At 40.5% G+C, this 24,944-nt stretch overlaps 1 protein-coding gene across 2 annotated transcripts in view; it reads left to right on the top strand.

Moving 5' to 3' along the window:
• NLRC5 (NLR family CARD domain containing 5) overlaps nt 1-24,944 on the top strand; it is a 91,175-nt gene that overhangs the window by 29,672 nt on the left and 36,559 nt on the right. For both annotated transcript variants that reach the window (XM_075188970.1, XM_075188969.1), the window contains exons 13-29: nt 69-158; nt 1,055-1,120; nt 2,488-2,571; nt 2,675-2,758; nt 5,198-5,287; nt 5,370-5,417; nt 7,143-7,208; nt 8,928-9,011; nt 10,532-10,615; nt 10,775-10,864; nt 12,269-12,331; nt 15,533-15,616; nt 16,590-16,679; nt 20,121-20,186; nt 22,050-22,133; nt 23,399-23,482; nt 24,687-24,773. In XM_075188970.1, the coding sequence (XP_075045071.1) occupies nt 69-158; nt 1,055-1,120; nt 2,488-2,571; nt 2,675-2,758; nt 5,198-5,287; nt 5,370-5,417; nt 7,143-7,208; nt 8,928-9,011; nt 10,532-10,615; nt 10,775-10,864; nt 12,269-12,331; nt 15,533-15,616; nt 16,590-16,679; nt 20,121-20,186; nt 22,050-22,133; nt 23,399-23,482; nt 24,687-24,773 (1,344 nt within the window). The remainder of the gene's footprint in view (nt 1-68; nt 159-1,054; nt 1,121-2,487; nt 2,572-2,674; nt 2,759-5,197; nt 5,288-5,369; nt 5,418-7,142; nt 7,209-8,927; nt 9,012-10,531; nt 10,616-10,774; nt 10,865-12,268; nt 12,332-15,532; nt 15,617-16,589; nt 16,680-20,120; nt 20,187-22,049; nt 22,134-23,398; nt 23,483-24,686; nt 24,774-24,944) is intronic.

Below are 24,944 nucleotides of genomic sequence, written 5' to 3'. Positions count from 1 at the left end.
GTTACTCATTTTTTTTTTGCTTTATTTTCTTTAATGAATCAGGCCCAGAGCATGTATTTTCTTCTTAGGCTTAACAAGACCCAGTTATCTGAAGAAGGAATATTTCACCTTGTCTCTTCCATGCTGACCTGTCTCGCTGTAAAGCAGGTGTATGTCAGGTATGAATTATCATTTTATAATGTAAAGTATTTATTTAAAAAACTGTGATGAAAGTAATAATTTGCTATTGCAGTTGAATACAACTAATTTATCTGTATTGTTAAATGTATAAATATAATTACTTATAATGAGTTCATATATTCTTATTATAAAATTATAAAATTTCTCATTATAAAACATATGTTGCTTGTTTCTTTTAATATAAAGAAGAGGTGCACAATCTTTGATTCGGGACCTAATGTGGGAATCCAAAATCTTATTTGGGGTCGCCTGATTGTCTAATATGCAGTAGATTATGCTGCAATCAACCTCTTTTGTGGTTCTAGAACAATGTCACCCTAACACCTGGGGGTAAATGTATCAAGCTGAGAGTTTTCCGGCGGGATTGAAAAGTGGAGATGTTGCCTATAGCAACCAATCAGATTCTAGCATTTTGTAGAATGTACTAAATAAATGATAGCTAGAATCTGATTTGTTTTTCAAACCCGCCGGAAAACTCTCAGCTTGATACATTTACCCCCTGGTCTCCTGATGAAGTAACACATTAAAGGGCATATTCAAATAGGTTTCCGGTCCGCGCTAACGCACCGGAACAGGCCATGAAGTCACTCCACGGTACCGCAAAAAAGTGGATTTTCGTGTGCACCCCATAGGGTTGTGTAGGAAAATCTGCGTTATTGCTGTACCGTAATACCGTCAATACTGCGCCCTTTCGGAAACCTAATTAAACATGCCCCTAACAATAGGGTCACTAAAACAATGGCCACTAATGCTTAGGGTCCCAAAATCGACATGCAGGGTTGCAGCTGACAAATGGTTGATCACTCTACTAATTTATAATAAAAAACAAATATAACATTTTACCTTATATTTCATTGTCTATATTTCGGTGAAGCGGTTTACAGCAGACGGCAGTGATCAATTTCTTCACTGGCAATGAGGATTTGCAGAGAGATGTCAGGTAACTTTTGTTCTTGTTATTTTATTATAAATATACTGTTATGGGCAGCAGATGTGTTACCCATAGCTAATGTACATGAACCCATAACCAGTCTTTGCCCAGGGATTGGTAGGGGGAAGTGCTTGTCAAAACAATTAAAATTGCTTAAACTCTGTTGCCTCACAGCACGTTTTATTGAATTTCTAAGTCCAAATCTAGTTTTGCAGCCAAATATTCAATATCAGCTTCCAGTGTTATTACCTGTTGTCATGGCTGTCATTTAACATAGCTCAGACTAAAATATATGCTGCACAGCAAACTACACTGCAGGTTGTGATTTCAACTACAGGGGTAATAAAATTTGAGGGCTCTATAAATGTACTGTGCCTGGGCACAGGGCTTGTTTAATGTTGGCCTTGTGAGTGAATACAGACCCAAAGTTCGTAATTGTGCATCCAACATGCTCATGTGTCTTTGTCCATATCCCCCTCCGCAGGTATTTTTACTTGAAAAAATAGGTAACTAGAAAAGTGGGTATTTGAAAAATCAGTAGGAAAAAGTATATAAACAAAACGAAAAACATTTCTATGCTGCTCCCGACTTCTCCCTTTTCACCCTCTTTTATTTCCTCCCCCACTTTCTCCTTTCCCTCTCTCTCTCTCTCCCTCCCACTTTGTCTCCCTCACTCCCACTCTCTCCCTTCCATGTTCTCTCTCTTTAACTCCCACTCGCTCTCCCACTTTCTATCTCTCTCTCTTCCTCCCACTCTCTTTTCCTCCCACTCTCCCTCCCACTCTCTCTCTCTCTCTCCCACTTTCTGTCTCTCTATCCCTCCCAATCTCTCTCCCTCCCACTCTCTCTCCCTCCCACTCTTTCTCTCCCTCTCCCACTTTCTGTCTCTCTCTCTCTCTCTCTCTCTCTCTCTCTCTCTCTCTCTCTCCCACTCTCTCTCTCTCTCTCCCACTTTCTCTCTCTCCCTCCCACTCTCTCTCTCTCTCTCTCTCTCTCTCCCACTTTCTCTCTCTCCCTCCCACTCTCTCTCTCTCCCACTTTCTCTCTCTCCCTCTCACTTTCTCTCTCTCTCCCACTTTCTCTCTGTCCCTCCCACTATCTCTCTCTCTCCCTCCCACTCTCTCTCCCTCCCACTCTCTCTCTCTCCCTTTCACTCTCTCTCTCTCCCACTCTCTCTCGATCTCTCCCAAATTCTCCTGACCACGGACTAGTTAAGTGATAGCCACACCCCCTCAGCAGGCTGGTCACGCCCCTTCTAGTGGAGCGCTTACTCACGAACCCCTGCTTTCCCCGGTGGGCTACATGTACATTGTACTGGGCACATTTGTTGTCACACTTATATTTCTGCCGTTGATTTTTTTCATATCATGTTCCAGGATAACGGGCTTTAAATATTATCGGAGGAGTTTGGAGAAACTGTGCACAATACTTCAACAGTGCAGCAACTTGGCACATTTGGAGTAAGTCCTTTAGCTCTTCATACACATATATATATATATTTCACTGTAATCCTCCTGTGTTTGATACCATGTAGAATCCTTAAATTCAGTTTTTTTGTTTCAGTTTGTCTGACAACAGTTTACAAAACGCCGGGATAAATCAAATAACTCGGGTCCTTCCTGAGCTAAATTGGCTGCGTTCAGTCAAGTAAGTTGCTGTATGTATGTGCTATGCAGTGTGCTTACAACTTGAAATTACTTATTGACCTATCATGAGAAAGAAGAAAGATTTTATGTTTTAATTAAAAAGTGGAGAACAAATGCATTGTGGGAAGTGGTTTTATTTACATAAATAAATGTTAAGACGTGTGTGTGTGTGTGTGTGTGTGTGTGTGTGTGTGTGTGCGTGTGTTTATTTACTAATGTATTTTATGATTGTATTATGGGCATGAATCTTAGGGACCCCCTATATCATGACATTGGGATCCCTTTCTTTCCCCCAGTTCTCACAGCCCCTGAGTCGCAGGAAGATCAGATCCACAGAGCTTTTCACACCGTGTGGGTAGACTTTGGGTGGGAAAGGGGGTAATTGTTTTTTTTGGGATGGGGATAGGTTCATATAAAGCATATAGGCACCAGCTCCCTGCTGACTGGGGACCCCACACTGCAGGATTCACAGTCTGTACTGCCTGGTGCTGGTTTACACTGTAGCATGTTGACCTCATACCCGTTGTTCCCATGTTTTAGTAGAAACCAGCCCAGGCTGTCTAACGCTGGTACTGGCTACGTATTTTGGGGGAAAGCCACCCTGGTTTTAATTATTTATTATGCTGTTAGGTCCAGTAAACGAAACCTTGGAATGACTGTGTCTCCTGCTGTCTCTCAGCCATCTCATCTTGGATGTCCCAGCGCTTTCTTACACTCGATATTTCTAAACCTGAAATAATCGTGTTCGCCCCCTCTAGGGCTCCCTCACCTCCCCCCTCTCTCTTCTTCCCTCAAGTCTGATGCCTAGGGGTCATCCTCGACTCCTCCCTCTCCTTCAAACCTCACATTCATTCCGTCTCCAGATCCTACCTCCTCCGCTTCTGGAATACATCCAAAATCCAGCCCTTTTTACCATGGAAGCCACCAAAACTCTTATTCACTCTCTTGTAATCTCTGTAACCTCCTTCTCTGGCATACCTAACTCCGACTTACACCTCGTCAGTCTATCTTCCATGCTCCTGCCCACTTTATTTTGCTCTCCTGCCGCTCTGTCTCTGCGGCCCCTCTCTGCCGGTCACTACATTGGCTTCCCGTAGCCTACAGAATTACATTTAAACTCCTCACCCTCACTTACAAAGCTCACGACCAATCTTCACCGCCTTCATCTCCAACCTCATCTCTACCCACACCCCTTGTCTCCTTCTCCGCTCTGCCAATGACCACCACCTCACCGATTACCTCTTCCCACTCCTGCTTCCATGACTTTGCCCGAACTGCTCTTTAGCTGTGGAATAATCTCTCAGACCCTATCAGGTTGTCTTCTACTCTCCAAGGCTTCAAGTGTGGCCTTAAGACTCATTTCTTTATTCAAGCCTATCAGCCTCCTTCTAACTCCTTGTCCACGGCTATCACCACGACTCACTCACTCAGTACCACTCTATTTGTGTCTTCCTCTTCCCTTTCGGATGTAAGCAGGGCCCGCCTCTCTTGTGTTTTCCTTCTGCTATTAGATCACCCTCTGTACCTCTAGGCCTGCTTCCCTTGCCCTGGTTTCTTGATCCCAAGCCTACTTCACGTTGGACATCACTATCACGCACTGTCCTGTAAATAACTTGATCTGCATTACCGAGTTATCTGTGCATTTATTTATTTAATTAGTAGATGTCTGTTCTTGCATTATTATGTTTTTCATTTATTATTTAATGTGTTATGGATCATTGCTGTCTGTTTACTGTGTACTACTGTATATGTCATGTACGGCGTTGCAGACCTTTTGTGGCGCCTTATAAATAAAAGATAATAATAATAGTAAATATGGGCAGCACAGTGGCCTAGTGGTTAGCACTTCTGCCTCACAGCACTGGGGTCATGAGTTCTATTCCCGGCCATGGCCTTATCTGTGTGGAGTTTGTATGTTCTCCCTGTGTTTGCGTGAGTTTCCTCCGGGTGCTCCGGTTTCCTCCCACACTCCAAAAACATACTAGTAGGGTAATTGGCTAATATCAAAATTTACCCTAGTCTCTCTCTCTGTCTGTCTGTCTGTGTGTATGATAGGGAAATTAGACTGTAAGCTCCAATGGGGCAGGGACTGATGTGAATGAGTTCTCTGTACAGCGCTGCGGAATTAGTGGCGCTATATAAATAAATGATGATGATGATGATAAATAATGTAATTTCACAATGTGCGGTAAGAGTCCACCAAGGGGTGAGTAGTTGTACTGCAACCTAAAAATTATAATGAGTTCTTGCTCCAAAAGAATGGTAACATGAAGGAAGGTCCTAATCCTTTGAACGTCCTCTTCATCTGTAGTATAATGTATCACTTTGAAATCCGCAGTGGGAACCATAAATTTAGAGGTTTTCATACTCATCCTAAACAGAACACTTAAAAAAATGTAATGTTATATAAATGATAAAAAATTGTGTTCTTGCCTTACAGTCTGAGTGGTAATGGTATCTCTCTGGGTGGGATTATATACCTGGCTAACTCTTTATCTGCGGTGGAGAAGCTGACTGATGTCACCATTAGGCAAGTGCATGATCTGTTATATCCACATTTATTATATTACCCTTCCCTCTAGCTCACCAAGTGTCTTCTACTTTGTCTGCAGCCTGGGGAGCAGTCAGAGGGTGCTGTTAAAATTTCAGGACAGAAACAGGTAACTGTCTATATAGAATTTTTTCAACCTTTAACACAACTGCAATGTATGGAAATATATAACACACGAGTAATGATAATAATGTGAGAACCTACTGCAGGTTGTATTGTTATAATCAGTGTACATTCAGGTTAAGTGTTTGGATGGGTGAGTAGTGATTATCATCACCCGGACAGTATTAGGACACTGACACTCTGGACACAGAATAAAACGTTCCATTTGCCTTTTGGGAAAGTTTTTTTTTTTTTCTTTAAATAATAATTTATTAATGCAACGATCAGCAACACGATAAAGGATAAAAGAGTATCGGGAGAATAAGGGAGGCGGTGTGATCTGGCATCACTAGTAATCAGACTAGATCTGTAACTGGAGCAAGAGACTGGAAAATAAGTGCCTTAATGATGCCCACAGCTTGAATCGGACACTGCTGTGTGTACTTGAGCTTATCATGACCATAATGTACATTGACTACGGGTATACACCCCTTCCACACCCCGTTCCCTCCCTGAAATCGTAGGCTGTATTAAGTGCATACTTTATGCTTGAAGCTGAACTGAATGTTGCTGAGTTCTGTGAGGTATGAGCGGATTTTGGGCATACGCAGAGTAATTGTGTGGATTATATGCACAATGGGGTATATTTACTAAACTGCAAGTTTGAAAAAGTGGAGATGTTGCCTATAGCAACCAATCAAATGGTAGCTGTCATTTATTTAGTGCATTCTACAAAATGACAGCTAGACTCTGATTGGTTGCCATAGGCAGCATCTCCACTTTTTCAAACCCGCAGTTTAGTAAACCTAGCCCAAAATCTTAGTTTACGTTCCTTAATGCATCAGACCCATATGTCTAAACAGCTTATTCTGGTGCTTGGTAGCTATTGGGCCCTTGCTAGATGTAAGCCCCTATACCTGGCAGGTGAGTGCATCTGATTTTAACTGCATTTTTATAGTGATTGAAGCATATAGGTCAGTGTGGGACCTGCATATAATGAGGTGCCCTTGACGCTGGGATGCAGGCTTAAGTGTTCTGATCAAAATATGAACTAATACCTCATGTTTTCATCCTGCTAGATACACACAAATATGCAGTGTTAAGGATAAGCGCTGACAACAACTGTCTTTCTGTTTTTATCAATCTCTCTTTCCATGATTTAAAGGAAACAAAGTTACAACCCGTAGGGAAGCTAGGATTGTCAAAGATAGGGATAATGGAACAGGCAGCTGGGTCTAGTTTAAATGTTTAATTATATCTATTCCAGAGTGTCAAGAGAGTCTTTTTTAGGCAGGCTACTTAGTTGTCCTATTCATCACCTAGCGTTAGCAGGAACTCCAGCCAGATGGTACATTCTGCAACTTGGGAAAAAACATGTTGCACTGCAGGGGGGATTTAAAATGTGGGGGCAGATTTAGAGTTAGGATGGGGTTGCATCCCGAAAATATAGGTGACCAGTATTTGAGTACTACATACTAAACAATACACCCCTTGATTTGCAAGATGGTTTGTCCAGGTGCAAATTTGCACCCTATGGCTGAATTTGCTGCTAACTCATGAGAATGGGTGGTTCACCGGTGGGGGGCAGTTGTATGACTTAAACAGACCACCCTGTAACAGAATAGCGGAGATCAGCGTTACACCAATAGAGCCATCGAAGGTCCCGCTGATCACAGGAACGCTGTAACCAGGTAGGGCTGCATCCCAATAATTGTTCTGATGTATTCTGCAGAGAAGAATCTTTCCTGATTGGTAGCAACAACAGATCAGCCCCACCTCAACCATCAAAAACATTCAGGTGAGGTTTCTCATTTCACACAAGTTACATAATCGAGGCTCCACCTCTGGCTGTCTCTGGAGTACAATAGATTGCTGGAACAGATCCATAGAATTGGTATGTGTTTGGATGAATAAAAAAGACACAGAATGTATTTTGGGGACTACACAGAACAAGTCATTTGACCTGGATTCTATTGAAGGTATAAGAAGATGCATGCACACAGTACATACATATAGGATGGCAGCTTACAGCGCAGATCACACGCTTTTACACACACTGATGCCCAGTTACGGACTGCATAATACACTTATTATTCTGCCATCTGCATTCCAAGGGGCCCGCCCACTTACCGTCCTTGAGTTGCCTCGGAAATTAAATCAGCACATAGTTTGGTGGGTTTCTGTATCCACCCCAGGAACTCGTATGGTGGAAAGATTGAAAATATAAATACTTAAGTCCAAACTAGTGCTGATTGGTTTAGATTAATTTACATCTTAGATCAATCCTGAGAGTTAGAGGCCACCATGAATGTACCTGCTGAGCAGTTTAGTGTTTCTTGAAATTGTATTACAGTATTTACAGCGATGACCATTATGTACATATACTCACTGTGCAGATCCCAGCCAGCCAGTCCTATGAACATGTCGCTGTTGCGTAATTTAAGATCCGTTTCTGGCCATCAGATGACAAAGTTCTATATAGAACACTGAGACATCTCATCAGATGACAACGTTCTATATAGAACACTGAGACATCTCATCAGATGACAACGTTCTATATAGAACACTGAGACATCTCATCAAATGACAAAGTTCTATATAGAACACTGAGACATCTCATCAGATGACAAAGTTCTATATAGAACACTGAGACATCTCTGCAGATCTCTAAACTGCATGTAATGCTCAATGAGCTTAATAGTCACTAATGCCTAGTTTTACAACTTAAAAAATGATGTGTGTTCCCATATTAAGAGAAGGAAAGGGTAAATAACTAGACACGGCAAATTTGTTTAAGAGCCCCCACAGTACCGCCCAATGGTGGAAAACTCACATACAGTATAGACAGGGCTTTGACAGGGAAGGTGGGCATCTATGTTGGCTGTACCCTTGTGCCCTTGTGTATGATTGGGGATCTGTAAAGAGCTGACGATTGCTCAAATAATCCCTGAACTTGCTCTAAACTTAAATGGTCTCTTTTGCATAGTACAGTTTAATGCTATTCCTCCTTACAGCCTATGAGAAGATTTAGTATTGTGCCCCACCCCCAATGATACCATAGTCACATTCAATTGATCATATCTAAATTACGCTGGACACAAATCTAATATTACAGACTTGCCCAAATGAGCGTCTAAATGGAGATATACTGTATCTGAAATCAGATGCTTCCACCACTGTAGCATTCACATGTGAATAAGACTGGCAGGAGGGGCTACGTGAGGAGGAATTTAGACTGTAAGCTCCAAAGGGCAGAGACCGATGTGAGTAGCAAATATTCCCAGTGCAGCGCTGTGGAATTGGTGGCGCTGTGTAAATAAATGGTGATGATAATCATATTACAATAGTTATCACTACATACTTTATATCCATTAGACAAGTACTAAGGGGAAATTATTTTAATCTTACTGTGTTTCTGTTACTATACAGTCATGTGAACAGAGAACATGCAATCACAAAAGACATCTTTGTACATATTTTATCTTTTTTTTTTTAACTCCTTCTCCTGTGTTGACAGCCTGACAGAATACCGCATGACCTCCCAGAATCTGCAGAGTCTGTTGGTGGCGTTGGTGCCATGTTCTCATCTCACACAAATAAAGTATGTACTTCTGATTTCATGATTCCTGATTTCAGTTTGAATCCAGAATATTGTATAGAAATCATGTCCCTTACTCAATACACAAGAATGTAGGTGTAAGACATAACAGTCTAAAATTAAAGCTTTAGTTTTGTACCATGTTAGACTTCATACCCACTGCCATTAAAATAAATGTACTAGGGTTTTAGCACCAGTACAGTGCATGTTATCATGTTTTACATAGGAACCATTGCCGGCGTATTCACTACCGTATTTACTTGTGTAAAGGGGCATTACATTCACATTTCAGAGTGGTTTTTAAGTATGTTTATTGCACCATTCAATACAGTCATTGAGGTCAATGGGGTGTTTTCCATTGTCCTCCACAACTAATAAACAACAAATTAGACACAAGTGGGTATAAGGCCTTATGCAGTAGTAACTGCAATACAATTTATTACTAAAAACAAAATATGCTTTCATTTCATGGGGCATATTCAATTACAATTCGCGGCAGCGATTACTGCGCGTATAAAGCGTCATTACGGTAGCAAATCGTAATTGAATGTGACCCCATGTGTTTTTGAAAGATTATATTTAAAACAACAGTTAAGATTAGGCAAATTGTTTTTAGTTGGCAATGTCAGCCGCAAAATAATAATTTTACGTTTTTTTGGGAGAAGTTTGTGAAAATTGTCCCTATTTGCTGGACATAACTTATTACTTGGAAAATAACATTATATCATAATGCCATATTATCCAGCCAGGGTTATTTTTTATAAATGATACCACCTGCACTGTTGGCCAAGGCTTTATACAGTAAACTATTAAGTTGTACTGCAGCAGGACCTATGGGCCTGAGTCATTAAGGAAAGGAAAGGAAAAAAGAGGAAAACTTTCCACCTGGGCAAAACCATGTTGCATTGGAGGGGGAGCTAAATTTAAAATGTGGGGACAGATTTATAGTTGGGGTAGGGCATGGCCTAGATCAACTTTAAATTTCAGTGTAAAGGTAAAGGCATCAAGTATTTGTGTGCTAGATGAAAAAACAGCCAGTATTTAACTTATGTGCAAAATATTAAATGATTTGCACCCCTTGCATTTTAACATGGTTTGTCCAGGAGCAAATGTACTCCTTTTTTGCCTTACTTCCCTTAATGAATCAGGCCCAATATGTTTAGCTATTGGTTACCTGATCTCAGTGGCCCATACATTTAGCCTTGTGACAAACAGAGTCCTAGACACTCATATCCCAGAACAGCAGGATATGAGTGTGCTGATCTTGTAGGAGGAAGTGACCGGTCCACTCGTGTGATTATGTTAGTGAGGAGAGGGCTGCATGTGACCGGGCTGTGTGAGGACAGGAAACCACAGACTGAAAGTTAGATAGTGGAAGGAGCAGGGTCCCCCATCAGCACAGAGTAGTGATGGTAGGCATCTGTCATATTACTGCACAAAGACTGTGGTTTCAAACGCCCAACCATGTAATACTTCATATATCCAGCTTATCGTTAGCCAACAAACACTATTTATTTCCACAGTTTCTCTGACAATGCTCTGAGCTACCAAATGCTTGAAAACCTGCTGAAACACTTGCCATGTTTTCCCAACCTGACCTTTCTCAAGTAAGAGTTTCACAATCTTGTAATGTTAAGCTTGATTGCTTAACAAGTGTGCTTGTCGTCCTTCCTATCCCTCATGTGTCCCTTATTCACGCAGTTCATACATATAGACAAAGGATGATTTTCTTGGGTTTCTGATCATTTCTTTGCTCTCTTCCTTAGCATCAGTAAAAGTGATCTTTCCCTGAACTGTGTTTTATTACTGGCCGACTCAATCAACCTCTGTGACCGTATCACTGAAGTGGATGTGAGGTAAGCAGTAAAATGTAGATTACATCATCTTCTCATCCTTCCTCTCTGTTGTTGGTACTTGTTTATATCCATTTATCTTCCACATAGATGTTTTCTTTGCTTACCCACATTATTTATGTCTCCCCTTAGTCAGGTCATCTTAGCCCATCCTGATACACATCATCATCATCTATTTATATAGCGCCACTAATTCCGCAGCGCTGTACAGAGAACTCATTCACATCAGTCCCTGCCCCATTGGAGCTTACAGTCTAAATTCCCTAATATACACACACACACAGAAACACAGACTACGGTCAATTTTGATAGCAGCCAATTAACCGACCAGTATGTTTTTGGAGTGGGGGAGGAAACCGGAGCACCCGGAGGAAACCCACACAAACACAGGGAGAACATACAAACTCCTCACAGATAAGGCATGGTCGGGAATTGAACTCATGACCCCAGTGCTGTGAGGCAGAGGTGCTAACCACTAAGCCACCGTGCTGCACATATATACATTAATTTTTTTCTCTCTCCTATTGCTCCACACCTGACCCATTATTATCAATATTTTCCATGTTTCCAATGCTTTCTCTTTGTATTTCCTCTCTAAGCCCAGTATCAGGGTCCTTGTCCTCACTTGTGTATATCATATAGTAGAGTAATAGAATGCGGTAAAAGAGCATAGTTGCCTACTCTCCCGGAATGTCAGGAGACTCCGAAATTTTTGGGAGTTCTCCCGGACTCCCGGGAGAGCAGGACAACATCCCGGGTCCAGCTCACCTTGTTTGTGAAGTGGGTGGGGGCGGGGCTAAATGCGTCATCGTGTCCCGCCCTCACCCACCGATAGGCTGAAATGGGCAAAAATTGACAGGGGGCATGGTCTAATGACGCGATTCACATGGCCACGCCTCCAAGATGGAGCTCCCTCCCGGACAGCTGGCTGCAAAATTTGGTAAGTATGTATAAGAGTTGACTGCATAATGCAGATTAGTATCCAAAATTACATTACAGCCAGCAAATAGCGATAGTGAAGCAGTGTGAAATGGTTCAGTAATAACAGAACCTGATCCAGTTACAGCGTACTCTCCATGGTCAGTAACATAACATATGATTATAGTACCCAAATATTGACAGTAGTTTGGGTTATATTATACTCTGCTTATGTATGTGCCCGATCCACTGGGTCAATGTGTATCTTCATTTATTAATTGTCATTGGATATAATAACGGAAGCTCGTTTTCCCCCTTCTGATTCCAGTACATGGTATGGTCCAGTGTATCCTGGATAGTTACTACATCACTTCCCACTTACCTGATGTCAAGTTGTCAGTCCTGTCTCCATCCACTCCTCCATCTCAGGCTTTCCATGTGTCTGTATTGTGTATCTTGTGCATATATTAACGGCTGTCCTCTCTTCAGGTCTGCTGAACACATCCACTTACATTTGCAGAAGCAACACAAGGCGGACAGGATTATCTGCAGGTATGGAACAATGCCGTACACATCAGTCACATCAGTCTAGCTGATTTAGGTTTTTTTTATAGATTTGATTGATTTCAATTACATTGACACATCATTGTGGTCCCGTCCTGCATAAATAAGGTCCAATCTGATTGGATCTGTTAGGATGAAAATCTGGTTGGCTGTTAATGTGAGTGGTAAGATCAGCCAACCACACTATAGGCCTGATGATTTTGACCGTATTGTACCCAACATCAGTCTGTGCATGCCCAGAACTAGGAAATACGCCAGTAAATGCAAAGGACTCTTGTTTCAGCTTACGATTGCGGGGAGTGGTTGGGTTGGGGAAGGGTCGTTTGGCTGTAGTCAATGTACAGGAAAGATGTGCCAGACACAAGCAGCCACGTTCGAATCAAGCTCTGAATGTCCCAGTTACTTCTTTTTCTGCCGTATCTCTTGCTCCAGTTACAGGGCTAGTCTAAGTCCTGACCAGTAGTGATGACAGTCTCCTATGCATGCTATAACATGTGTTTGATATCAGAGGCAACTGTAAAATCTATTTTATGTTCAGTAAACATTAACAGCATACTGCTATATATATATATATATATATATATATATATATATATTTGTGCGTTTTTTTGCGGATGTATAATCCACAAAGGCTTTGGACGTACCCTCCAGTGTCTTGTGTGGTAGAGCACAGCAGACCTACACCAAAATTCAACGGTGCACGTATTTTGATGAATTTGGGCGTGCGCAAAGCCGAAATACGTACGTTTTAAATTAAACGCTGGTTGCGCTCAGTATGCGCCTTGAGGAATCTGGACCTATATGTGGATCTAGCTTTAGTTCAGTATGACCCCTGAACCCACAGATCTGTGTTATTTGTTCATCCACAGATCCGATCTCTCAGGGATCAGAGTAAATCTCTGGAGCTTCCGGTATAGTCTGTATTAATAGAATCAATATTAAATATAGTAGCATGTATAGGTTTTAATTATATTCGACTTTTTTGCTAACATGTAGTTATGTGTCTGAGCATCCTCCATCATTTGAGGTATTCATATTAAAGTAAACAAAATAATTTAAACTTGTATGAGTTTTTTCCCCTGTAAGATATTTAGTTGCTCTGTGCACTTCTTCCTGGAAACTTTGCTGGAGAGTGGGAATCACTTCTGCCCGCTGGACTGGAAACTTTTCAAACGATTTGAAATTGTTTAGGTTCAGGCAGAGAAAGACTGTAAGACATACTTGCCAACTCTCCCGGAGACTCCCGAATTCTGGGTGGGTCTCCCGGACTCCCGGGAGATTATGACAGTCTCCCGCAGTGAAGTGGGCAGAATTAAATCCAAAATGCTGTGAATCACCGGGAATCGCGGCATTTGGCCAAAATGGCGTGATTTTTGGAGCCCCGCCCCCTGCACACCCACCTGCCCCCGGCAGCTTCCGGATCATACTTGCCATAAGTTGGCAAGTATGCTGTAAGAGAGCCCTCATCGGTGTAAGTCATATATTGCTTTTGTATCATTGTGGTGATGTTACTAGTACATTTCGAGCCTTGGTACAGCAACTTCTTGGGGTCCCTTTCATAGTCCCTGAAGGGGCGGGGCCAGAGCTGGTTGGTGACTCCTCCCACTACACTGGCAAGCCAGGGAATGTTTTAATGAGTTGAAAACCCTGCCAATCGAATGCCGTATTCAGTATCTCTTCCAATCCATAGCACTTTACAGAACTGCTCTATCCCTCCAACACTAAAACCTTTCTGTTCTTAATGTTGGGAAACAGCTCAGTAATTCTTATTAAGTGGCGTTGGAAGCACCCTACCATATTGCTGAAGTTGCAAAGGGAGAGGATGTCCCTTTAAAGATTTCAAAAGATCAATAATAAATGTAAAAGTATTATAACCAATACATAATTATATATAATACTTTACTAGTTTTAATTAAACCAAGGTTTACACAACCACTTAAAATTGTGCACATAGCTTTGGTCTTTGTCAATTATTTTTTTTTACGATACTGGACATCCACTAGGGGGAGATAAATACCTTTATTTGTACTTTATTAAGTGGCAGCCGCACTGGAATGAGAATTATTATGCAGGATTTCAATATCTATAAATCACAATCAACAATATGTTAACGGTTTAGAAAAATATCAGATTTCTTCCAGTTCATCCAAAGAAATAGTGATCATGTTTACATTAACCATCCCCAATTGTAAAGTGTTACGGAAGTTGCTGGCCAGGCGCGGGCTGGGAGAGGCGTGGCCGGGGGGCACACCGGCGGCCGCATCCCATGAAAAGGGATGCGGCCGCATCTGATGTCATCAGATGCGGCCGCGGGGAAAAGCATAGTATTTTGCAGCCGGGGGGCGGCCGGCCGGCCGGCCTACCCCCGGCCCTAATAGCGGCCTGACCGATGCCCCCCTGGGCCAGCCCGCCCCTGTTGCTGGCGCTATATAAATGTTGATGATGATGATGATCTTTATGTATACATTTATATAGTCACAGATATTCATAAAATATTTGGGGGGTGTATTTATTAAGAAAATCTTTTATCCGGTCATTTATTAAGTAAATGTCTCCAGGCAGCTGGGTGATCACTTTTTCACAACCTTCTTAATTAAACATTTTATTTTTCTCTCCTAAAATACAGAGTTTTGTAGCCTTGTTATGTTTTATATAAGTAACAAGAGTAAGGTCTCATTGGGATTATCTTTATTTCACATTGGTACATTATATACGGAATAATTAACTGCCTATTATGACTTGTGTGGATATTAGTAGTCACTTACGTCTGTGCTTTTATAGAGGTCACAGAAATCCGAGGTGACTTCGCCTTAATATGTTATATTTTACAATGCGGGGTGTATTATTCTTTATAATGCACAAGATTTTGTAATGAAGACTGAAGTGATGACATCATAACTCTCTCTTTATATGGATATTAATTGCCACATACCTTCCAACTGTCCCAATTTAGGCGGGACATTCTCAATTTAGGCAAGACAGTTCCAATTTAGGCGGGACAGTCCCAATTTAGGCAGGACAGCCCCAATTTAGGCGGGACAGTCCCAATTAGGCGGGGCAGTCCCAATTAGGCGGGACAGTCCCAATTTAGGCGGGACAATCCCGATTTGTGGGGTCTGTCCCACCATCCAGGGCTTTCTTTCCCCCCCCTGTGTTGGCACTCTAGGTAAAAATGTCTTTTGTTTTCAGACTAAACAGTTGTAAACTTGGCAAGAATGATGTGGGTCACCTTACGAAAATATTCCAGCGGAACCCGAACCTACTGGAATTAAGGTGAGTGATCTAGCGACAGAGCATTGCGACCTAAATGTCACTATGACACCTATGTGACACGAGTAATCGTTGTCTTAATGAACAAATAAAATATGCTTTTAAGGATAAGGTTTTTCTTTTCCATGATTTAGTATTCCATGTCAAAAATATAATGAATTAAATTCAATAATCACCCCTATTATTTCCTACTCTGCCCCTGGTACCCCCTCTTAAATAATTTAGCAGTGCTCCTAATAGTGACTGATATCTGTGTATATGACAGACAGCAGCAATGTGCACATTTTAATTTCATCTTTCTAGTGTTTGGAACCTTTGGAATAATGGGTTTCCAGGTAATAAATCTCATATGTATTAGATGTTATGAGGGCATTGTAAACTTCTGTGTAGACACTAGACTGCAGGAGTGTGGGGGGGTGAGCCCATGGGTCCAATAAAACCCAACATGACTCTAACATGATATGTCAGTAGTACAGCATGTGTCAGGGACTTCTAAGCTCATGTTTAGCCATGTAAACACGGTTCTGTAATCATCATCATCATCATCATCATAGCAACAAAATAAATGTGTCACTCCTAAACAAAAACAAAAAAAGTAACATGCATACATTTATATATTTCATACTTTATATATTTCATTTATTATGATCCACAAAGAGACATTACACCCCTAGCAAACAATACATATTTGGTGCCTATAAAGTTTAGAAGTTGCAGAATAAATATAGGGGCAAGACGTTGTGGTTGTACTACATGTATAAAAATAAAAAAAGGCAGAATTATGCATTATTTTCTTACATAACTTAAGTAAAATACATATTTTCGTCATCTCTGCTTCTTAAAGGCCCTGTTGAAACACATGATCTAATATTTACTTGGGTACACAGTGGTTACACAGTTATTCATTAACATGTGAAACACTTCTGGTCATTGTGGGGCTCAGTACCGATATAGAGTATCTATCATTTTCTTGCAGCATGTGCATGAACCATTTATCAGAGGATGGTGTCCTGCTGCTACTCTCTTCCCTCTGTTCCTGGAGGAATGTTACAGAGATTAATGCCTGGTAAGATCCAAATCAGAACAATATATCTTTACTCTTTACTATCTTCTTCATTATGCGTTTGGAATGTTGAAGTTTGTTAGTGTAATGTTTAATGTGGTGTAGTACCTACTTTTTGTCTGTAGGTGTCTCACATCTTCAGCTTCAGAAGGCAATGGAAACAGAGACTCGGCATATTGTAAAATAAACCTTATATACAGATAGGTTAACGTATTTTCAATGATGAATCAGTCAGGAATGGCAGTAACTTTATTTTACATTAGTGTTTCTTTTAAATAGTAGTACACTGTGATATATAGGAATAGAAAAAGATCAGACTGCTGTCCCTTTAAATGGACCTGTTGCCTGAAGATAGTGGCGGCAGTTAATGGAAACAATGGAGGCAGCCATTGTGTGGACTGAGAACAAAATCTCTACGAGAATGCATCCAGGGCCGATGAAAGGGTTCCGTTCGCCCAAACTACTCCGCATGGGGTTGCCCCTACCTTCCCATCAAGCACTGCATTCACCCCCCCCCCCCCCATTTCTTACCTATGGAGGGAGGAGCAGCAGGCAGAGGAAGATGTCAGAGCCATTACAGCCATCTGCTCTCCCTTCATATTAGTGACAGACTAGGAGTATGACGCTGTCTATCACTGACACAGAGAAGAGGTAGCCAACAGCATTGTTGCTCAAGCTAGTATCCATGCTCAAGTTAATTTGAATAATTAAACACATCTGCCTCCCATTGTCAGGGCGGACGCCACTCAGAGCGGGGGCGCTGGATAAAATAAAACTAAGGGCGACATTTAGAGTTAGTGCCCAGCCCAGCGAAGGGTGCAAATTTGCACATGCTTTCTTTTTTTTTGCACACATGAAATATATTGTCTGCATTTGCATGTAGCACACAAATACTTGGTTCATTTTAATGTTCTGATTTACTGTTGAGCTAGGATGCTTCCCCATCCCAACTCCAAATCTGTGCACATTTTTTAAATTGGCTCCCCTCCTCCCCCCACCCGCTTTCCTGAGGAACATGGTTTAGCCAAGTAGCTCTAATAAGGGCCTAGATAAGTCACATGATGTCAATCATTCAGTGGTTTAGGCGCCACTAAAGTGTTGGCGCTCCAGGCCACCTACTTAGCTCACCTAATAGTAGCACCAGCACGGAAAACAACCAATTCACTCCAACACAATGACTGTGAGTATATCCATGCGAATGCAAAGTGAATATTGGTTGAGCGCCTCCCGTGTGTAGACAACAGGTTCACACTAAGGTTTATTTTCCTGATTTACCCTTTCCCTCTTCTCTGTGTTCCTCACTCTCTCCGTGTATTACCGTGCTATTCTTCTATGTGTATTCCCTCATCCTTCAGCTGGTCATCATGGTGGAGAAACACTTCACCCAAATAATGGCAACATTAACTACTTTCTTGACACACAATATAATGTATGTTATAAAATGTATTCTGCAGTATGCTCTTCCTTTGACCTTAATTATATATAAGTGAGACATCACTAATCTTTGTGATACTGAGAAATAGATATCTGTCCTTGTGATATGAAGCCTGTACGATTACTGTGAAACTAAAAGAGAGAGTTCTCATCAACCAAATGGGTTTAATAAATATGCACATACTATACTTATTTAATATCCTTTTGCCTAATATGAGACTGCTAATGAGCTTGGTAACAGGCCAAGAGTAGTGAGAAACATTTGCACCGATAGTACTGTGCGGACAGTGATTGCATATTAACCCTTCAATCAGCCGAGAAGTCACTGTCTATTGGAGGATATTGGTCTTTCTAGTTAGTTAGGATGTGCCTTAACAGTCTATTTCTTAAGAAAGTAACTGAAATAGAGGTTGTCTCCTTAATTTTACTGAGTTATTGTGAGAGATGCTAGCACAATAGAAATACATTATTAAAGGGCTACCGCATGCAAAGTTTATTTATTTCCCCCCCCCCTGAACCTATTGCTGCAAACAGGAGAACAGGAAGTGTCCTTAGGTGAGGGAGGAACTCTGCAGGTCAGAGGATATTCACCCCACACCACTCTCTGCGGTGAATGTTTATCCAGGGTTGACAGCCTGGAGAAGTTAGAATGCAGAGAGTGCACCATATAGTGGAATGTCCCTGTAGAGTGTGCGTACAGATGTATAGATGGTAAATCATTGCACACCAATGACTTCCTAATTGACAAAATTAATTAGGATTGTGAGGATTTGCAGACAGAAGCCTTGCATGTTGTCCTCTGATAATAGGATATATTTTATCTGCCACCACCTTAGCTGATAGTAGTCCAAACTACGATAATTGTAATCATGTCTGCTGACAATTCAGCTCTTAGACCCCTCTTTTCTTCACGGTATTCATAGTCCTTCCAGAACCATGTTCCTCCTAACACTACCCATAAAAATATGCAAATAATGGGTAACAAACACCATTTTATTGACAATTAAACACCAAAGAGGGTTAAGGTAGATCTGGACAGGTGGTAAATCCTATAAAAATGCCAAAATACCCTCTTTATGTTTTCAGCATCTGCAACTTAGACACTTTTATAATTCTGTTTGTCGCTTACATCCTGATTTACAGCAGCCCCCCTCTGGAAGGTTTATGCTCAAATGGGACCTCTCCTAGGGGACATATATCACCCTTTTATCACATAATGTTAAAACATAATCACCAAAAAAAAAACATGAAGAGGAGAAGAAGAGATGGGTGTAACTCTCACTCCTGAGGACTGGGCTCAAATTAGAATTAACATAAATTCTATATGTGTTAAAATTATTGAGAACGCTGACAAAATATATTAGTGTTGGTACCTTGTATTCCATCTTCCCCAATAGCTGCCCCCTTTGCTGCAGACTGCAGAAGAGAAGGTACTCTGGTCAATGTGTGGGGGCACTGTCCCAAATTGGTCCCCTTATGGAAAGAAGTTCTTCATCTTATTGATTGCTGTATAATTTACCCACCAATTGTCTTTTTTGGTTTCTTACCTCCCCTCCCTCTTTTTTTTCTCCTGTACTACCTCTTATATGATTGACAAAAATTAATAAAAAGATCTTTTAAAACAATACAAAAAGAGATATATCCAGTTGGGGGCATAGTTCAATAAATCCGGTGTAGCTTATTGTCCCGGAGAGTGTCCCAATTTGATTATTTTAAAATGTAGGGAGGTGCGCAGCATGCTAATCCCCCTTGAAAATACTAAATAACTTGTGTACAAAAAATAAATATATTAACTCACCATTTGGTGGGAAACAATATTCTTTTTCTATAAGCCCACAGGATCCCAGAACAAGGCAATATGTAGACAGCCATGGTTGAGGTATAAAGCAATATATTGGATGGAGAGCTGTGAATGTGTTATTAGTCTTTAGTAATATGTTAGTTTGCTAAGAATTTGCAGCTTTTTTTTATATGTTCCTTAATTACTGTCCAACTTTAATGTTTTTTTAGTTTAAGTCCGAAAGAAACAGTCCATGTTGTATTTTCACCAGCTGGAGACTCATTGAGGAAATTAAGGTAATTATTTATAATCGCTAATAAAATACCATTGCTAATTCCGTTTCTGCATATTTTCTGTGAATAAATAGAGGGGGGATCACTTGCACCAGCTACAGGGCAGGTGTAGGTGCCGAATGATAGTGATGACGGTCACGTATCGCATGCTTGAACATGTGTTTGTAATCAAGGGAAACTGTACAAATACATTTTATGTAGAAGAGATATTAGTAACATCATAATAAATGTCATGGAGCAAAACTGAAAAAAAAACTTTTTTTATGATTTTTCATTAATGACTATGGGCCTGATTCATTACGGAACTTAGGCAAGAAATTGAGTAAGTTTTCTTACTTAAGTTTTCTGGACAAAACCATGTTACAATGCAAGGGGTGTAAATTAGTTTATTATTTTGCTCATAAGGAAAACACTGGCTGTTTTTTCATGTAGCACACAAATACTTGATAGCTTATTTGTACAATGAATTTTAAAGTTGATATTTGTGTGCTACATGAAAAAACTCAAATTCTTGCCTAAGTTCCTTAATGAATCAGGCCCTATATTATTAACATGAGACAATAACTAATTTCTACTGGGACTTTATCTTGCACATATGTATTGTAGGTGTCCAGCAGTGTATTGTGTGTGTCTCAATACAGCAAGTGCCATATAAGCAGAGCGTACCTACACTCATATTCAGCAAGACGCGTTTCTTCAGATGCGCTTGGAGTTGAATATGGACGGACACGTGTACGCAACAAATTACTTGCTCTTTTTTTTTTAAAAAAAGCACATATACATATATACATATTATAATGTAAAACTTTACGTAGCTCTGGGATGGTGCTATTTAGTACAGTTCCACGTATTGCCTTCTCTTTTCCATAATAACTTAAATTCCCAGAGCTCTCCTGTCAATCTAGGTATGTGACAATGCTCTCATAAGAGAGTAGCTTAGAGGAATGGCCTAGTACATTAGTTACGTGTGATATTATTGGTGGCTGATTATGATGACACAGCGGCGGAGCTTTAACAAGACATTTTAGTTCCCTGGGAAAGTGAGAACGCTGTTGCACTTCCATAACCAACACACCGTGGAGACTTGTCTAGTTCTTTACAAGAGTTAGATTTCTTCAAAACACCTACTTCCCCAAATTCTGTTCTTGCAGCTATGACTACCTGCAGCTGCTGGTGGCTTAAGCTCAGTTGCTGCTTGACTGGATCCTGGTTTGTTGGGACCCTGTTTGGAAAAGGGATTGGTATTCTTCACCTCCTGGAAACCGAGCAATATAGTGAACACTCTAGGTCTCCCTCCCCTCAACCTGCCTTAAAATTAAATCAATAGCACCCACATTTAATAATTGGTCCTCCTTCCCCCAACAAGTCCTGAAATTAACTTAATAGCATTGATACCGCCATCATACTGCCAAAAAAATGAGTTGCCCCCACCCAGCATTAAATGAATAGATTATTAAATTAATAGTACACACCCCTCACCCCCCATAAGAGTCTCGCTAGACACCTTCTTCCATACAAAGCTGTTGGAGGCAGACTCTTGTGTCTGCCTCACTTGCTGTCTGCACATGCGGGGAAGTAGATGGTGCTCTACTTGGGACTGTCTTGCAGTCAGTGGCCTCGGAGGTTCAGGAGGCAGCCAGTGGGTGTTGGGGATCAGACTCCAGACCAACCCCCAGCCCTAGGCTTGGCTAATCCCCTCCATGTCACTGTCATCCTAGGGTGGAAAAGGGCCAGTAAGGGTGCACGGGCAGGACTGCATCGTACCAAAAATCGTGTTTCATGTACAACCTAATGCATATTACATTGGAGAGGCTGAAATTGCTGTCAGTTCTGTACATCATCTTGTTCTCTTCCATCTTATTTCAGATTAGCTGGATGTAACTTCCAAGCAGAACATCTTTCAAAGCTCTGGTTCATCCTGGACAATAGTTACAATATCACACAGTTTATGTGAGTGTCTTATATAGATCTCAGCTATGTTGAGTCTGATACTGTTGTGATTTTGCTTTGGTGATTTGTACTCAACAACTGTTGTGTTTTTTTGTTTCCTATAACTGCTGCTTTTAGTCTCACAAGAATGTTCTTAAATGTAGCTAACAGCAGCTTCACTTGGTTTCTAATTCATCGTATTACACCCAAAACTATATCTAATATATTGCTGATTGATTGTAGTATTTCAAGCCTTGTACCTTGTATATGATCAAGCAACTCCTCAGTGACTTCTAAAATACTTATAATCTATACTTATACTTATTATACTTATAATCTGCTGTACAGAATTCATTGCTTCCATATTAGAAGTCACAAGGAAATCCATAATGTGAACTTATAAATGTTCATGATGAATTACCGGGCCTGATTCATATAGGAAAGTAAGGCAAAAAAATGAGTACGGTTTCTCCTGGACAAAACCATGTTACAATGCAAGGGGTGCAAATTAGTTTATTATTTTTCACATAAGATTAATACTGGCTGCTTATTCATGTAGCACACAAATACTTGTTAGCAATAGTTTTCACACTGAAATTTAAAGATGATCTAGAACAAGCCCTACCCCAACTATAAATCTGTCATCACGTTTTAAATGTACTCCCCCCTCCAGTGCAACATGGTTTTGCCAAGGTGCAAAGTTACTCATTTTTTTTGCTTTACTTTCTTTAATGAATCAGGCCCATCTTCTTGTTATTATAATCTGTGTCATGGTGCATGTAAGTTATCATTACACAATAGTCTTCCTGATGAATACTGAATTACATCACTACCTCTTGATTATATGTGGGATAATGCACGTACTGTGAATGCTTTTATACAGACCATAGAATTCTGACATACATAATAATGCACAATAGTGTTCTTTGTAATACACATGTTTTCCTATTGCAGTGAAGCAGTGACATCAGAGTTCAATGTTTATATAGCTATTATTTTATTATTTACAAATACTGCACTGTATATATTTAAACAACTACAGTATTAACATCAGTTGTGTATAATAAATATATTAGTTACAGGAATTTATACATGATTTATTATGATACATAAATCACTGTTGTAATTATTGTTACAATTTGTTTCTAACATTTATGTGCAGATATATATATATATATATATATATATATATATATATATATATATATATACAGAGAGAGAGGGGAACATTAATATTAATATAAAAACACAATGGAAATTATTTAAAGAAAATTGTGTTCACGCAGATCAAAGAGGAACAATTTGTCTCTGGATGTTGTAAAGGATTGTCTAGCAGTGCAATCAAAGAAACCTCATGATTTAATCATAAGGTAAGTTGAGAAATATTACATTTCCTTTTATTAAAATAGCTCAATTCCCGTCACTCCAAACATTCCAGGGAGTGATGGGGGTTTTGGGGCAACAAATGTCCACTGCCCAGATCCACCCAACCAGGGGGTAAATGTATCAAGCTGAGAGTTTTCCGGCGGGTTTGAAAAGTGGAGATGTTGCCTATAGCAACCAATCAGATTCTAGCTGTCATTTTGTAGAATCCGCTAAATAAATGATAACTAGAATCTGATTGGTTTTTCAAACCCGGCAGAAAACTCTCAGCTTGATACATTTACCCCCAGGAACCATTTTCCACGCACCAATCAGAGTAGGAACCTCATTAGATTAAATTTTTACCACTTTCATTAGCAGAGTGCACTGCTTAAATGGAACAGCGCCGGACACGACTATTCACAATCAGAGTGCAAATAAGGGTGGTGCATACGAAATAATCTCCACGTACTATGTTTCCTCCATTACAAAAACACATGAAAGCAAGTAAAACATTATTGTGCTCAATTTAATCTATGTATACTTAACTTTAGAACAAATGATCACCCTGCCAAATGTTGACAGCATATCAAATAGGGATGGGCTTAATTGTATCTCCTCTTTCTGCCTATGGAGGCAAATTGTATTATTTTTACAATCCTTTTTGTTCCTAGTTATACCCCATTCGTACTGCACCAAAATCCCGGGTTTTTCCTGGGTCGAGCTCAAACAACCCGGGTCTTGGTGCAGTATGAATGGTAGAAGTTAAAAATCCCGGGTCTAAAAACCTGGGTCTTCAACCCGGGATTTATCGAGGGGTTTTTGAGAGAGAGAGAGAGAGAGAGAGAAGAGAGAGAGAAAGAAGAGAGAGAGAGAAGAGAGAGAGAGAGAGAGAGTTTTCCCATATTCCAGCTTTCAGCCAATGAAAAATGCTCTGGTGATGACTCCGAAAAATTGCCAGGGCACAGACTTGTGCAGTATAAATGGGGTCAACCCAGGAAATTCCCGGGTCCAAGGTGCAGTATGAATGGTGTTTCTAAGCTGGGACGCTCCGAGCCCCTGCAAAAACCCGGCTTCAAAAACCCGGGATATTGTAGGGGCGGCAGTATGAAAGTGGTATTACTGGAAGATTTGCACATTTAACTTTCAGTGGGATTTCTTGTGATGTATTATGATGCTGGCAAATTGACAGAACAATATTTTGTCTTTCAGTATTGATGAGCCATGGGTAGGAGGAGAAGATTTATTGTCACTCGTCCATTATATCACCCAGATTCCCGCATACATAAAGGTTATCAGGTAAGTGGAACCATTAAGATGTAGCGATGTTATAAGTAATCTTTCTGGAAAGGGCAGGCATTGTTTGTCATGGAGGGTAATGCAACATACTTACATGAACTGGTCATTAACTGGTAGCAGTGTATGTCCTTCTGCATTCACATTTCCTGCAGTGTAATCATAGCTGTACCT

The sequence above is a fragment of the Mixophyes fleayi genome, chromosome 10 (assembly GCF_038048845.1).
Source record: "Mixophyes fleayi isolate aMixFle1 chromosome 10, aMixFle1.hap1, whole genome shotgun sequence".
Classification (NCBI taxonomy): Eukaryota; Metazoa; Chordata; class Amphibia; order Anura; family Limnodynastidae; genus Mixophyes; species Mixophyes fleayi.
The sequence above is the reverse complement of the archived record's forward strand: the minus strand, read 5'-3'. Positions and strand labels throughout refer to the sequence as shown.